Source organism: Equus quagga, chromosome 19 (genome assembly GCF_021613505.1).
Source record: "Equus quagga isolate Etosha38 chromosome 19, UCLA_HA_Equagga_1.0, whole genome shotgun sequence".
In the NCBI taxonomy this organism is placed as follows: domain Eukaryota; kingdom Metazoa; phylum Chordata; class Mammalia; order Perissodactyla; family Equidae; genus Equus; species Equus quagga.
The window spans coordinates 21,150,739-21,167,118 of NC_060285.1; the positions used below are offsets into that span (position 1 = coordinate 21,150,739).

Here is a 16,380-nt window from a genome sequence, read left to right on the forward strand (position 1 = left end):
CTTCACTTTTTATGGATTTTCATAAAAATAATGGTAATAGGAATAAAAAATACAGGGAGGAACATTTTGCTCTCTGTATCTAACAAACATTTTTCTGAAAGACAACTCAGAATTGATCTATTTCTTGAAAGAATATACTATATATATATATAAAATTACTAAAAAGTGACATAACTCTTTTTCACATTTCCCTTTCTCTGTCTACCAGCAGAAAACCTTTATTATGAGTATTGACCTTAGAAAGTAATTGCCTCGAGGGTGTGACTGCTAATGCCATTTTAAGAATGAAGGGCAGGGATACTTAAGCAGGCCAATTTTCACAGGCAAGGCGGTGAAGAGGAATAAATTAATTCCTGAATGGACTTGTGTGTCACAGTCATCAGATTCGACTAGAGGTTTAATTTATCTCAGAGAGTGGGTGGTCCTGCCTGAAGGGTGTCACATGATAAAAGACAGCAGAGCAACGGGGGTTCTCAAGAGAGGAGAGGGGTGAGATTTTGCACCCCTGCCACCAGGGAAAATTTGGCAATGTCTGGAGACATTTTTGATTTTCACAACTAAGGTGGGAGGGAACTGCTACTAGCCTGTCATGGATAGAGGCCAGGGATGCTACTAACCATCCCACAATGTGCAGGACAGCTCCCCACAACAGAGATTATTCAGTCCAAAATGCCAACAGCGCCGAGGCTGAGAAATCCTGCAGCTGAGCGCAATGCTTAAGAGTGTGGGATCTGAAGCCTCTGTCTTAATTTGAATTCCTGCTCCATCACTGAGACCGTCCAGTTGTTCAGAACACCTGTTTCCCTTTTCCTCCTGAGCACACAGATAGTTATCTTAGCATCCATCAAGTTAGGGGTAACTCCATGACTGAGCTCTGGCCCACGAAATGTGGGTGAAAGTGTGGTATGCCGCTTCTAAACCTGGCCCATAAAACCTTCCTACAAAGTCACTCATCTTTCTTTTCCTCTGACAACCAGATGCAAAGGATCTAAGGGATGGCAGAGTTATTAGACAGAAGTAGCCTGGGTATCCAAATGGCTGTATGGAGCAGAGACATTGCACCTCCCTTCCCATGTGACCCACACTAAGCAATGATGCGAACAACAAATAAACTTCTACAGTGTCAAACCTCTGATATTTGGCAGCTGTTCAGGAGGTAGACTAGCCTAGCTATGTGACCCACTACAGATTCCTTAACCTCTTTGTGTCCTATTTTCCTTATCTGTAAAATAGTGATAATAATACCTCCTCTCTCATAGGGTTGTTGTGAGGATTAAAGTTTTTAAAATAGTGTCTGGCATCTAGTGAGAATTTTCCCATCTGTAGGCCCACCTCTGGTGATACCATATAAAACGACCAACAGCATTCTACATTGTCCTATAGAGATGCGCACGTACAGGTTTGCTTTTATTGCTTCTTGAACATGGATATATATGTTCAAATAGAATGCTAGGTTGTTTTTTAATTGATTCTCAACTTTAATTCTTTCATACAATATAGTTCAAAATACAGATTATGATTATTCTGTGTTGTCTTTAACACTTTTATCCTTACGCCATTCATTTCATAGACAAGTACTGAGCTTCTCTTGTATGCTGAGCATTGTGTTAGGTGTAGGAGACACAACTGTGAGCAAAAACAGATATGGTCTATGCCTCCATGGAGTTCGCAGTTTACCTGGAGAGTCAGGCATTAATCATATAATACCAAATGTTGTAAAATTTCAAATACGAAAAATGTTACCGTAGGAAACATGAGGATAAGAGTATACAGCAAGGTGATGTGGTTTTTGGAAGGATGGGAGGAGGGCTTTCCTGGGAAGAGTCTTTGGAACTGAGCTTTAGAGGATGAATAAGAGTAAACTGGGTGAAGGAGGAAGAAATGGGAAGAGAATTCCAGGAGAGAAAAGAGCATTGCAAATGCCCCGAGGCAAAATGCATCCCAAAAAAACGAAGAGAGGTTGTATGTGTCTGGATGATAACAAGTGAAGGGTGGAAGGCAGTGAAGGCAGATAAGCCTGGAGGGGAGGGGCAGCATGGCCAGGCCATCTGAGGCCTTGTAGGTCACCTCAAAAATTTTGGTACTTATTGTAAAGTTTTTAAACAGGATGAAGTGACATGATTAGATGTGCATTTTTGAAAACCTCATTCTCTGTGCACTTGAGAGACTGGATTGGAGCTGGGCAAGGATAGAACCAGGGAGACTTGTTACTTTATTTCTGGGTTTTAGAAGTGAGATAATAGTGGTGAAGACAGAGAGAAGTTGCTGGATTAAAGAGACAATTAGGATGTAAAATCTTCGGCCCTTGGAGATATAGGAGGTGTGGGAAGTGGAGGTGAGGGAGGTGTCTAGAATAGCTTCCAGACACTGCTTTCAGCAACTGGACAAATATTGGTGCCATTTACTGAGGCAGGGGACAACGGAAGTGGTCCACATTTGAGGATAAAATGTCTTGGATTTGGTTTGAGCTGAATGTGCAGTGAGCTAACTTCACCTCATCTTTATCCTTTACTCGCATGATTCTCCTATTTTCATTTCTATCTATTTTCTCATTTAACCAAATACTATTAGGAATCAACAATGAGACTCAAAAATGGTGATATAGACATTGTCTTTCAAGAAGTTCGTAGTTTAGAAAAAATCAATGAAAAATGGAGGATGCTATTAATTAAGGGCTATGATAGGAAAAAAAATATTACCAAGGCATAGAAGAGAGCACCTCACCCAGAATTGGGGGTATAGGCTGGAAGTCATGGAATATTTTCTGGAGGAAATGTCTCTGATGAAATCTGAAAGAAGGGAGCCTAAGGGGAAGGGTATTCCAGGCAGAAGGAAGAGCATGTGTAGACAGGAGACAAGAGGACACAGTGAGTTAAGGAGATCAAAGCAGTTCAGTGTGGCCAAAGCACACAGCTGTGGGATGGAAGCAGGAGCTGGTGAGCCAACTTACATGTCTGGGTTTTATTCTGAGAGTGAAATATTTTTAAAGCTCTTTTCCACTCTGATCATTATTTATTAAACTTCCAATTCTCTTTTCTCTCTTTCTACTATATTCATGTACACACACATAAATTTCCATTATTCTTTTTTATTCCTAGACAAACAGAATATCAAACATTCTGCAAAACCAAGAAGTCACATACGATTTTGGACCCTGTTTGGAAAACCAGGAGATCGTGTTCTAACTCCCAGAACTCATTAACCAGATACTTCTGATTACTTTAAATCCATTAATATCACCCTCAAAGCATCCTTAGGGGAATGTTTTTCTGATTGTACCAAAAAATTATTTCCAACTTGACAGCCAGTGTTCTTCAAGTTTTACTTTTACATATTCATTAAAGGGATGTTGTCCACATGGATGATGATTTTCAAAGAGAAAGAAATCCCCACTGCCCAAAACATTCAAGACACTTTAATTTTTCATCTCCCAGTTGTGTAACAGAACCGCCGAAACTATCCTCTTGGTCTCACTGAGGTGTGGCTCTTAGGTTTGCTCCATTCCAGCCGTCCCTCTGCTTTTTCCTCCTTAGTTCTCCTGTCTTGAAAGCTCATCTTCCACTGATCACTCTCTTTTTTCGATAACACCAGGTTTTCTCACACCCTATACCCATTCACAGAGGACTACTTGTAGTTCTTCAAACACTCCATTCTGTTTCACGCCTTTATTCTCTTGTACATACATTATTCTCTCTTCTTGGGATCTCTTTCCCACCTTTCCTGTCTTGGCAAGTGTTATCCTTCAAGACCCACCTCAAGCATTTTCTTCCTGTGATCAACCCTCACCTCTTACCAACCTCCCTCCAAATCTGGAGAATGGAACACCCTTTCTTTCAAGTCACACCCATCACACTATTTACAACTATATTAAATGGTCTGCTGTCCTTACTAGGCTGGAATCAAGACAGTATTAATCTTTATATCCTCTGTACCCAGACAGTGCCTGGCAAGAAGCAGACACCAAATTAGTGACTGTTGAATGAATCAATTGTTCAATGAATGAATGTCCAAACATGTCAAAAAGGATTATCAAATATATGAGCGATATGGCTGAAAACCCCTATCCCACATGCTCTCATCCTTCATTTATTATATATTTTTAAAAACTTGTAAAGATATGATTCTTGGTTCTAGTCCCTAGAGATCCTGATGGGTGCCTCCTTCTGACATTGAGAATGCTGACGAGTAACTTTGTTGTAAAGCAAGAACATCAGGAAACGTAACCGGCATGAAGATGAGTAGAAGGGAACCTTCCTCTTCCATTTACCCGTATCCCTTTGAAGTAAAACAAAACTCCAGGCAAACATCATATACTTCATTGATTCCTCCATCCATCTATCCAACTATCCATCCATCCCATTCTTCTTCCACTTATCTATGTCTTTGAAGTAAAACAAAACCCAGAGTACACACCATATAATTCATTGAGTCCTCCATTCATCTAGCCACCAATCCATCCATCCATTGGTCTGCCTGTCCATTCATCTGTCCATCTATCCACCCATCCACCCATCCATCTAGATATCCACGTATCCATCCATCCATCCAAAAATTCTGAGACCCTCCTGCACTGTGGTAGGAACCCTCTCAGGCAGGGGAGAAGCAAAGGGGAAATCAGCACATAAATCAGACTCGACTCCAGAAGGATTTAAAATCAAACAATCACTTATGTAAGAAACTTTAAGATGAACAACATAGGTATGGTGAGGGTTTAAATTAACAGTGGCAACATGTCAGCTTTTATTTTTCTCTTTAGAAAACACCCATAGGTCCTAATCTCCGAGTTAACACGGAGTCCCTCTCAGTTCCTATTTCTCATGGAGGATTTAACCAGGATTTTGAGGCCTGTGAGTTTCATGTCTTCTTTAATGATTCTTTCAAACGTTCACATCATGTGGTTGGGTTGGCATCAATCTGACCTGTGGGGACCCAGGGTATGGCTATTTCAGAGGCCTACCGAATTTCTTCCTTTGCATTATACTTTATATAGTTTGATACAGAACATGTATTCTGTGATTTTTCTTCTCTCCTTTGCCCTCTACAAGTCTGCAGACTTTAACTGATTTTCTGTTGCTGAAACGTGCCCCCACTGTGTACTTCCTGCAACTTGACAGCTGCCATTTGGTTTATTTTTTTCTCAAAGTTGGTAACCTATTTTTTTAAAAATCTGTCACCCCTTTCCTCCCTTTCAGGTAAGTCATTTTTACTGAGGCTGTCTCTATGGCTGGAGCAGAGAGCGCCAGGAATTCCTGAGTCTGGGTGAGAGCGAGGCTAGGGTGACTTGATTTATCCCCCTTTTAGGAGGCTGTTTTTGCCTAGTCATTTACAGTCTTCAGAATGCTTTTCTCTCCTACCACTAACCCTGCCAGCTTGCCATGATTTCTCATCATCTCAGAAGCTTCAGAGTCAATTCTCTATCACTTTTGCAATTTCTCAAAGGCTCAACTACGTAGCCAGCTTCCCTCCTGGCCCCCCTGCATGTCAAAAGTGACAAGTTACTGTTCAGAGACTGTCTGATAAATGAACCAGGAAGCTGGCTGCCAAGTGGCGTGGCTTCTCCTGGGGCAACTTGGTGAGTTACTGAAGAAAGGGGAACTGAGAAGCAAACTGAGATTTAAGAAAAAACAACCCCTCTTTTCAATAGGGAAAGGGGTACACCAGTTTCCCTGTCTGCTGGTGAGATGTAGATGAGCCTGAAGGGGCTCTGAACACTGGGGATTGGCAGAGCCACAAGACAGAAGGAGCCCGGCTCTTTGAATCACCATGGAGGTCACTCCCCCAGCACACATATGGATGCAGTTCTGTTGCGTTAAGCTGCTGAGATGTGGGGATTGTTTGTTAGAGCAGTTAGCTTACCCTAATACAACAGGGATATGAACACTCACACAGGACTTTTAGGGAAGAAGGGCTCTAAACTGTTCCTTCCACGTGCCAAGGAATCCAAGGCGCGCAGGAGCAGGCTCTACCACAGCTGCAAGTCCTTAGGAAGACAAAGGCTTTCACTGGAAACACTCACTGATGGATCCTTTGCTGGCTGAAAGGGGCAGTGTAGCAGTCATTCTCCTCCAGGTCTGGCAGTGTCTCCTTGTCCAGCCTCATTGGCTTCTTAGGTAACCATCTCCGAAAACTGCTTATTTGTTTATCGATCCTGTGGTACATGAAAGGCAAGACCAAAGGGTACAGCATGTCAGCATGGCCCCGAAACACAGGTGGGACTTCTCCACAGAGCCGTAATGATGATGCCACACCCTCCGGACACTCTCATGCACTCAAGATACCCCCACTTTACTGATGGAAAGAAGGGAGCCGCAACTCCAGTGTTCTTTCAATTTCACCAAGGGGCCTTGATACTATAGTTTACGAAATAGTAGCTGTAAGTTAAACGTCCACTCACATGCCAGTACATAACGAAGGAGTCATAACAAGGCTGGAAGGCTCTAGAAAGGAAGTTGACAGTCCCTTAAGCAAAGCAGTAGAGACCTTAAGTTCTTACATTCTGCAGGTTCTAGAAACCCATTTTGTGCTTGGAAAATCTCCCCATCTGAGGTCAGGGAAGAGCTCTAGCGGCAGTTAACCTTGGGCAGGGGTCCTGACAGCACCTCCCAGTGGGTTGACTGTGCAGAGAGAGCCTGACCATTTCCTTCCTGCATCTCACATCTTCCCTGAGCAGCCTCTCAGCAGACAGCAGGCTGTTTAGCTTCCATGTTTTCTTCTCAAATTGACCCCATGGTTGTCATTGCACTGGGGTGTCATGGTACATATGTGTCACTCTGGCCAGGGCACAAAACGATTCCAAGTCAAGGCAGACAACATGTCCTAAAAGTGGTTTTCAAGCCACATTTTACCCCTGGTTACCTCCCCATTCCCTCTGACTTCTGCTGATGAAAACATCTGGCTTCCAAGAGCCCAGATTCTCAATTATTCACAGCAAACCACGAGAAGGAGCAAATAACCACATCAGACTTTAAAATGATTATGCTACCTCAGGTACCTATACCGTTGGAAGAAATTGTTTTCCAAGAGCACATATCAAATAGCTTCTCTGTGAGGTAGACTGAACGGGTACCAATCTCACTTTACACATCACAAAGGAGACCTACGAGTAGTGATTACCCAGCCAGTGACTAAAGCCAGGACCAAAATGTAGATTTTGGATTCTTGATTTTAGAGATCATCCCATCAAAGTAGCTGATAATGGGAATCTTCACTTAAGAGCTATAGCAGGAACAAATTTATCTGAAGAAGAAAATCTCTAAATGCCATCTAACTCTATTAACTGAAAACACATGGAATTTGGGCATGTTTTTTTCCAATTAAAAAATATTTACATGGCAATTTATCCTTTGTAGTGAAACTCCCAGATGAAGGGATTATTTTTTGACATAATCAATCAACGCCAAAGTGAAAACTAATGGTAAACTCCTCTTTTATTCTGAGCACTGTTCCAGCCTCACCATGATCCCTCACTCTGTCTGGTGGTGGCCGTCTTTTCTCCAGAACCACTGGAAGTTCAAACTGGAAAGAACCTCACAGCTTCTATAGGCCCCTCCTCTCAAAGAGGACCTGTCTGCACCACATATACACACTGTGAAGTAAACACTCTACCCAGGGTCATGTAGCCAGAAAAGAATAGAAGATTGGAAGGGCCCAAAGTCCTAAGATGGGGGAAAAGATTCCATCTCCTCAATCTTTCATCCTCCTGGTCCTTCCCTCCCACACCATCTCTTTAAAGATACCTAAAATAGAGAGAGATGATGATCTCCTGAGAGGCAGTATGACACAGTGGTTGAGGACATGAACTCTGGGGCGGGAGTGCCTGGATTCAAACCTTGGCTCTATAAATATCAGCAGTGTGACCTTGGGTAAGTTATTGAACTTTGCTGTGCCTCAATTTCCTTATCTGTAAAATGGGAATGATAATGATACTCAATCCATGGAGTTGTGATGATTAACTGATGAAAATGTACGTAAAGTCTCCAGAACAATGTCTGGTGTACAGAAAGCCACTGGCTATTGCTACTATCTTCTTTTTCTTTTTTGTCCAAAAATACGAATTTGAGGAATGAGCTTGACTTTTAACATTTGTCTTTTTGCTTTTCAATTCAAAGTTAATTATGCTTCTCTAGCATCTATCACTTGTCCAAGTTCAATGATTTAGTCCTTAAACGGACTCATAAATTTCACGTCCTAGGCTAAGCTGGTGGCCTTCCTCATGGCTCTCAGCTTTATTGCATCTGATTGCCTTAAAACTCACTCAAGGAGGAGGACACTGGCCCAGAGGTTTTTCATAATAGAGCTTTTACCTCCCACACATCTCCAGTCTGCAGCACTAATCAGATTACACTTTACAAAGTTCACATCCTCACAGAATCTGGGCTCTGCGTGCAATGACTATGAATTAAACCCAGGTAGGTATAGTGCTCAGTGTGTATAAAAACACATAAAGCTGTAAAAAAAAAAATCAGGCATAAATACTCTATGTTAATGAAATGGCAGCTTTCAGCAACTGGCTTGTAGCACACAATTTAAACGAAATGTGAAGATGATGAAGAGAGAGAAAAACAGGATAACGAAAACGATTAATAAATTGAAGAATGAGAAGGGGCAAAAAGAAGTGAGGGAAGGCTGCCTGATGTGGCGAAAAGCAGCTGGGATTTGTAACCAGGATGCCTAAATCCTGGCTCTGTTGCTTATCAGCTGTGTGACCTTCCACAAATCACTCACCTTTCTGAGCCTTATTTTTCAAAGGTTTTAAAATGGGCTAATCATCGTCATCATCATCATCATCATCTTACTGACCTCACAGGGTTGTTGGGAGGCTTATAGAAGATGATGTGCATAAAATGCTTTAGAGAAGCTTCCAGGTAGATAGCAGTGTCATTAATAACTTCTTGAGGACCATGGAGACTAATGTGAAAGTGATGGAAAGCAGAAGAACTGGGCCTTTTAAATATTATGGTGGAAGAAAGATATTTCAAAGATATCTTAAAAATAAAACCCCTGAGATACTAACTGGGTGGAGGGTATGAACTGGCTTTCACTGGGATAGCCCGAGCAGAAGCAGGAGCACTAAGCATGGATTTGCTGATCCCTGCTGTGTGCTCTTCACAACGCCAGAAACAAATACTCAAACGTGGTCAGCACTGTGTGTCCTCTATCTGGTTGGCAGAATGGCCCCACAAAGATGTCTGCAACCTCATCCCTGGAACCTGTGAATATGTTATGTGACATGGCAAAAGAGATTTTGCAGATATAAGTTAGGTTATGGACTTCAAAATAGCATCCTGGATTACTCAAGTGGACCCAGTTTAATCACATGAGCCCTTTCGAAGCAGAGAACTTTGGCTGGCTGGAGACAAGAGAGATGAAGTAGAGGGGAAGTAAGAGAGATTCAAAGTGTGAGGAGGATTCAACTCATCATTGCTGGCTTTGAAGATGAAGACAGCCAGGAGTCAGGGAGTGTGGGCAGCTTCTTAGAAGCTGAGAATGACCTTTGGCTAACAACCAATAAAGAAACAGAGACCCCACTGCTACAACTGCAAGGAACTGAATTGTACAACCAATCTGGATGAGCCTGGCAGCCGATTCTCCCCCGTAGCCTCCAGGGAAAACCAGACTGACCAACTCCTTGGTTTCAGCCTGTGAGACCTTGAGCAGAGAAACTAGTTGAGCCCCCCCTCTCCAGGACTTCTGACTTGCAGAATTGTGAATAATTTGTATTGTTTTATGCAGCTAAGTTTGTGAGAACGTTTTATAACAATAGGAAACTAATACACCTCTTAAAACAGTCAGGGTCCGATCTTCCCCTTGAGACCTGATGGTTAGTCAGGCTCCCACAGACTGAGGCTGACATTCCACATGCTGCCCCAACCTTCCAGGCAGGTGGCCCTAGGAACAAGAGTCTGTCTCTCTGAGGCTGGATGATGGTTGACCGCTCTTCCACAAACCCATTCTCGTCCCCAAACCGTGCCACTGAGACATTATTAAGGATCCCCTTACACTCTGCAAAGGAGAAACACATAGTGCAAAAGCCCCTGGGCCGAAAAGCATGAGACTCAAGTTGGGTTCTTGATTCTGACACCATATGTCAGTGTGGCCTGGGACAAGCCTTTTCTCCACACTGAGCCTTAGTATCCTCATCTCTAAAATGATGATCAATCAAATGCTCTTTAGATATTACAATTAATGGTGACTTGGGCAATATCTTGGCTACATTATTCCAAACAATCTTGAGTTAATAAAGAGCTTTCCTTTTCACAACGCATAATGGATAACCTTTCGTATAAAGTAACAGACACTGGAGTCAGCTGGAAGTGGGTTCATCTCCTAGTTGCACAGCTTACTGGTGGTGAGCGCAGTGCTGGACAGGTGACTAAACCTCTCTGAGCTAATATACCCTTTGCTTAAGGCAGTGGTGAGGACAAAACAACGTAAGAACATGAAGTGTTGGCACAATGCCTTGGATGTACGAAATGCTCAGTTAAGTGGTGGTTTCTAGGATGAAGAAAATGATAACAATGAATTTTCACAGAGAAAGTTCTCGACAGAAATTTAAGAGCTCTGATTCTCACTTGTATATTGAGGTCTGTGCTCCCACCTTGCATTTAATAAATATCCCTGAACAGGTAATCCTGAAATTTACTTAGATATATAAAAGTTGAGAAACCAACTAACCAGAAAGCATCCCATTTGTCTCTTAGAATAGGAGTGGGGTTTACTTAATAAAGTACTGGCAGGTAAAAGAAAAGAGAAAACATTGGCTTAATGATTTAGCATTGATTTTGGTTGGATACATTGTCACTTTGCTCCATTTCTGCTGTTTACTGAGCAAAAGCCCTCTTACAGACTACACAGGCAATTCAATAAATAGAAGATGGATCAGCTACTTGGGGATTTCTGGCCTTGACTTGTCAAGTTAGTATCTGGACTAAAAGATGAGTTACTTTTATAGACAGTTGTTCTGATGGTAAATTCAGGGTCTCCTCAAAATGCTGGTTCATGGCAGCTGAGGTTCTGGGTAGCTGGAAAGAGCTGGCAGTGCAGCACAAGCAAATGAACATAGACACCACCTCTGCTGTGCTGTGCCTTCCCAAGCTGTGCCTTGCAAATGTGCCTCGAGAAGGTTCTGCTTAAATCTCTCTGTCCGTCAGCTATAAAAAGGGGAGAGAATCCCACCTACCTCAGGAGTAGTGATGATTCAAGAAAAGGCCACCTGCAAAGGACTTCACTCCCAACATGCTAAGCTGTCAGCAGGCCTTTATAAACTACCTACTGTGTGCAGATCCCTGACCTGGATGCTGTGGGCGTACCCTGAAGAAACAGAAGACAAGGGCCTTTCCCTTGAGCCACTACCAACCCAGAAGGGAGTTTGTACCAGGGACAACTTAATCAGGCTGAATTAAATGAAACGAGCTACTTCAGAGACACCTGCTTTTCCCCAGACCAGAATGTTATAATAGCATCATGTCTCTAATAGTTATATTACATTTTCAGGGGTGATATGCCTAGAGGGAACCCACAGATGAGTTTCATTGTTTGTTTTCTTTTAGGCATCACCCAAAGCCCTATGTTGCAGTAAATGGAGCCCTCCTGGACTGATAACAGACAACAGCAGGCTTAGATTTCTTTTTCCTCTTCTTATAGCCAAGTCCCCTGTATTTGTAGCCTCTCCTTAGATAGGAGTTAGGGATCTTTGGAAGCTAATGCAATTCTTTTAGGTCACAGGGTTACTAACTGGGGCACAGTCTAAATATAGAAGAGTCCAAAGTCTTTGGAACATTTACGTATATTAATTTTTAAAAACAGGGATGGAAATATACAAGTCATTTTGTTGTTTTGCCTGTAGACTCATCTGATAAGATTACAACCACACTCAAAGCATAATGTGGTAGGGTCCAGCATTCATTCCGCCAAGCAGTGCAAAGGATAATGTCAGGCAGAAAGTGTATGGGGGGTGGAGGGAAAAAGAATGAGTAGTAATGAGACTTCAGCTAGAAGCCACCCACGATAATCAGGTTTGTTACTTTGTAATCACATCTTCTACAGGCAATATTTGTACTATTTGGTGAAGGCAAAAAATAAAAAATAAATAAGGCAGAATAAAGATAGTAAATTCCCTTTCTTTATTGGGTAGGTAATTTATGATGCCTCTAAGTCTGCCCAAAGAGTCAAAACAGCATTTAATAGACCAAGTAAGTAGATGAAAAGAGCATTTACTCCAAAAATACATGTCGGAACTATATGACTGTGCTTTACAGAGTCAGGCGACTTTTTCAAATAAAGATATCTGTGAAATGAGGCTTTATTTCTCTGCCTGCTCAGAAACTTTACAAAATTTATAATTCATTTCTCTCATCCTTAAAGGAGATAGATTTGTTTCAGAGAGGCTCCTGCGGATTAATGAAATGACATATCATTTATATGGATGAAACTACAAGCCAAAGTAAAAATACATCTTTAGTATGATGTGAGAATTTTAGAACATTGGAAGTCAATGTTTTATTACCCGTGTACAACCAGCATAACAATGTAGCTGTGCCCTTCAACTTTTAATATCAGACCTGGTTACAAAGAGACACTCTATCATCTAAATCAGTCTGTTCTGAGGTGAAATAAAGAGTTAAAGTAGATAGGAAATTTTCTGACAAACTGCGTTTAAAAATATACACCAGACATCGGGCTTCAGTTACACCACCACAGCGATGTCCAAAACTTAATTCTATGTAGTAAGTAATGAAGCTTATCTTAAGGAGCCATTCTGAATCAATGCGTCATACCACCATAGTTAGGATTTCTTTTCCTTTATTTTGTCCCAGCGTCTCTCACTGCCTTCCAATGCCTACATTCTTTTAAGGTTGTGGTTTATGCACTTGAAGTAGCACTGACTTTTTCAGGCAAAGATTAATGTTTAATAAGCTATTCTTCCAGTTCAAGAAACAAGACTTTCCTAAGCTCTTAGTCACTCACAAGTCTCCCCTCTGCACACATGGGGAATACTTGATGGATCACATGTTCACAGTCTCTTCTGCTTCCCGCTTCTTAGCTCCTGTTCTAATCCCATCCCCTCCTTCTCCTTTCCTCCACCCTGAAACTTAGCACTACCTCTGATTTGTCAGGACCACCCTTCATTCTCCATCAGCTATAATTTGATTTCCTTACCCTCCATTCTGTGGTCATCATTCTCAAAATGTAGTCCTGGACCAGCAATACCAACATTGCTTGGATCTCGTTAGAGATGCAAATTACTATTGAGCCTCACCTCAGAAACCCTGGGAATGGGCCCAGTGATCTGAGTATTAAAAGCCCTTCAGATGATCCTGATGCATGCTAAAGTTTGAGAACCACTACTCTATGGAAACAACTATCACAGCAGTTACCAGCAACTTCTAAATATTATTATTTTTTCCAAGACTCCACCAGCAAAAAGATTCCAACTCATTGAAGGCACAGATAATGGCTAGCATTTTCTTTTTTTAGCAATAAAGTATTTTCTTTTTGAGGAAGATTAGCCCTGAGCTAACATCTACTGCCAATCCTCCTCTTTTTGCTAAGAAGACTGGCCCTGAGCTAACATCCGTGCCCATCTTCCTCTACTTTATATGTGGGACGCCTGCCACAGCATGGCTTGACAAGCAGTGCATAGGTCTGCACCTGGGATCCAAACCGGCGGACCCCAGGCCACCAAAGCAGAACGTGTGAACTTAACCACTGTGCCACCGGGCTAGACCCAGTAAAGTATTTTTTAATTAAGGCACGTACATTTTTTTGGACATAATGCTATTGCACACTTGATAGACTATAGTATAATGCAACTAATAACTTTTATATGCACTGGGAAACCAAAAAAATTTGTGTGACTTGCTTTATCCTGATATTTCTTTTATTGTAGTGGTCTGGAACAAAACCCACAATATCTCCAAGGTATGCCTGTATCCAAAAGCAATTCTCATCTCTCATCCTTGATCAGGTGCTAAAGAACACTCCTTCTTATGAAAACTCATTCCTAGTGCCTTTGACACTGCCCTCCCTTAGTTCTCCTCATACTTATTCAATTGTTCTTTTTCGTCCTCCCCCCATCTCCTCCTGTCTCCTTAACACCTATTTTCCAAGGAATTGCCACGGGCCATCTTCTCTTCACTCCCTACATCCTTCCCTGGGAAATTCCATCTACTCCCCTGACTAATGTCATGAATTCTATGGCTTTGACTCCCAAATTGGATTCTCTGGCTTTATCTCTAGCTTCAACTGCTTTGCCATCAGTTCCAAAGGCCTTCAGGACACTATCACCTCAAAGACCTACTGTGAGTTATAATACGTAATTATTAAAACAAAAATCATCATCTTTCTCACCACACCTGTATCTCTTCCAGACTTCCATTCTTCTTTTACCTCCAAACAAGTTTCCAAATCCCTTAGATGTAGAAACCTCTTTCTCCTCCTCTCAATTCTCAATTTTCAATATCTGCTAAGTACTAAGTCCTTTTGCCTATAATTTCACAATCTTTCTCATATATTTTGCCTTTTTTCTCTGTAGATTATTTTTCGTCTATCCACGAGGCAGAACTACAATCTGAGTGTCCTTTAGAGTGAAAGCTAAAGAGGGAGAGATTATGGCATATTTTAAGGAAGAATTTTCTAATACTTAGAGGTGCTCACAGATGAGTTTGGGAATTCCCTGTCTTCAGAGATGTGTAAACACAGGCTGGCTGACGATACAGCAGAGGTTCAAGTATCTGATGAGTCATTTGGTCTTGATGACATATGATATCCTATCTGACCTTGAGACTACTTGGTTCCTTCTATCACCATTTCTTTCAAGTCTTCCTTGTCCACTCCTCCACCATAATGTGCACAAATGTTTCAGTCCCAAGTCTGTGTCTGACACCTCAGGCAGACTTAGTTTTCCTATGCTTCTTTTCTTTTTGACCTCTTTTTCCCCCCACTCCAATCTTCACACGTGTGTATGGAGATTCATTCACTCACTCACTCCACCTACTATGTGCTAGGCGCTAGAAATACAGAATTGGATGAGTCATCCTTGCTTACATGTGCCATCCAGGTGGAAAGATGGATATCTATATCTTAGACTTATAGCACATGATGATGGAGGCATAGGGTGCCAATGGGAGAATAGAGAAGAGGCATCATTTAACCTGGTTAAAAGGCCGAACAATGTAGACAGAGTTTTGAGGACTGAGTAGGCATTACCTTGGTGAGCAAGATGACAAAGAACTTTCCAGAAGGAACTATATGCAAAGGCACATAAACTCAAGTAAGCGTGATATGTCTGGGAACCATCAGTGGTTCCATATGGATAGAGCAAAGACTGATGGGAGGAGAGAGATGGATGAAGACAATTTATAAAAAGTGTCACGTTTTAAGCTGAAGGCTTTTAACTTTATTTTCCTATTATGAGGAAGCCACCAAGAGATATGAACAGATTTGCTCCTTAGGAAGATGACCAGAGGAGAGTTTGGAAGAGGGTCAGAACAGAGGTAGGAAGGTAAATTCGTGTAAAATAGCAAGAGGTGATGAGAGCTCAGTTAAGGCAACGGTAGTGGGAATGGAGAGTAATGTACGGATTCCAGGCGCGTTCATGGGGCAGCATCTCCAGAACTTGAGAGACTGAATAGATCGGGGGCAAAACATCCAGAATGACCCTTAGGTTTTAAGTCAGGTGACTGTGTGGTTAGTGGACAAGGTCTAGATAGGGAATATACATGGAGAAAATGACAAGTAAAATCAGAACAGCATTAGTGGACTAGTCACTAGAGGGTGAAAAAAGAAAACTATAGGAGATGGATAAGTTCAGAAGCAGAAAAGGAATAGGAGTTATGAAAATACATAAAGTTAATATTACAAATATTACATATAACAATCATTTAATAGATACCATTTATTGAAGATCTGCTACATACTAGGCACTAAACCTCACATCAACCCTCCAGGGTGGGAATTAGTATCCTCATTTTACAAATGTAGAAACTTAGGCTCAAAGATGTGAAGTAACTTGTCCAAAGTCCTCTAGTGCCAAGATTTAAACACAGGTTTTATGATCCCAAAGGATTGGGCCTTTTCCCACTCATATTCACTTTATTGAATGAAGGCTGCTTGGCAAATTTGGATGAGAGTAAGATTTCTCCCCACTCCGTTAAGTATCTGGAATATATTGCACTCAACAGATTGAAACAATATGCATAATCTTGATATTTCCACTGTGCCACCAAAGCTGGGAGAACTTTCTCTTCACTTTGTCATGTTTCCTTCAGGTTTTATTTGATTTGGGTTTTAATTCATTCCATCCATAGTCAGTCAAATTCTTAATTTAATGGGAAGGTGGAGATGGACCTATCACACAGACCAGTGGCTTCTAAAGCACAT

At 41.6% G+C, this 16,380-nt stretch overlaps 1 protein-coding gene across 1 annotated transcript in view; it reads right to left on the reverse strand.

The window, feature by feature from the left end:
- Nucleotides 1-16,380, reverse strand: part of ANO4 (anoctamin 4) — a 186,098-nt gene that overhangs the window by 110,433 nt on the left and 59,285 nt on the right. Inside the window, exon 7 of the mRNA XM_046646718.1 lies at nt 6,017-6,148. Within this exon, the coding sequence (XP_046502674.1) occupies nt 6,017-6,148 (132 nt within the window). The remainder of the gene's footprint in view (nt 1-6,016; nt 6,149-16,380) is intronic.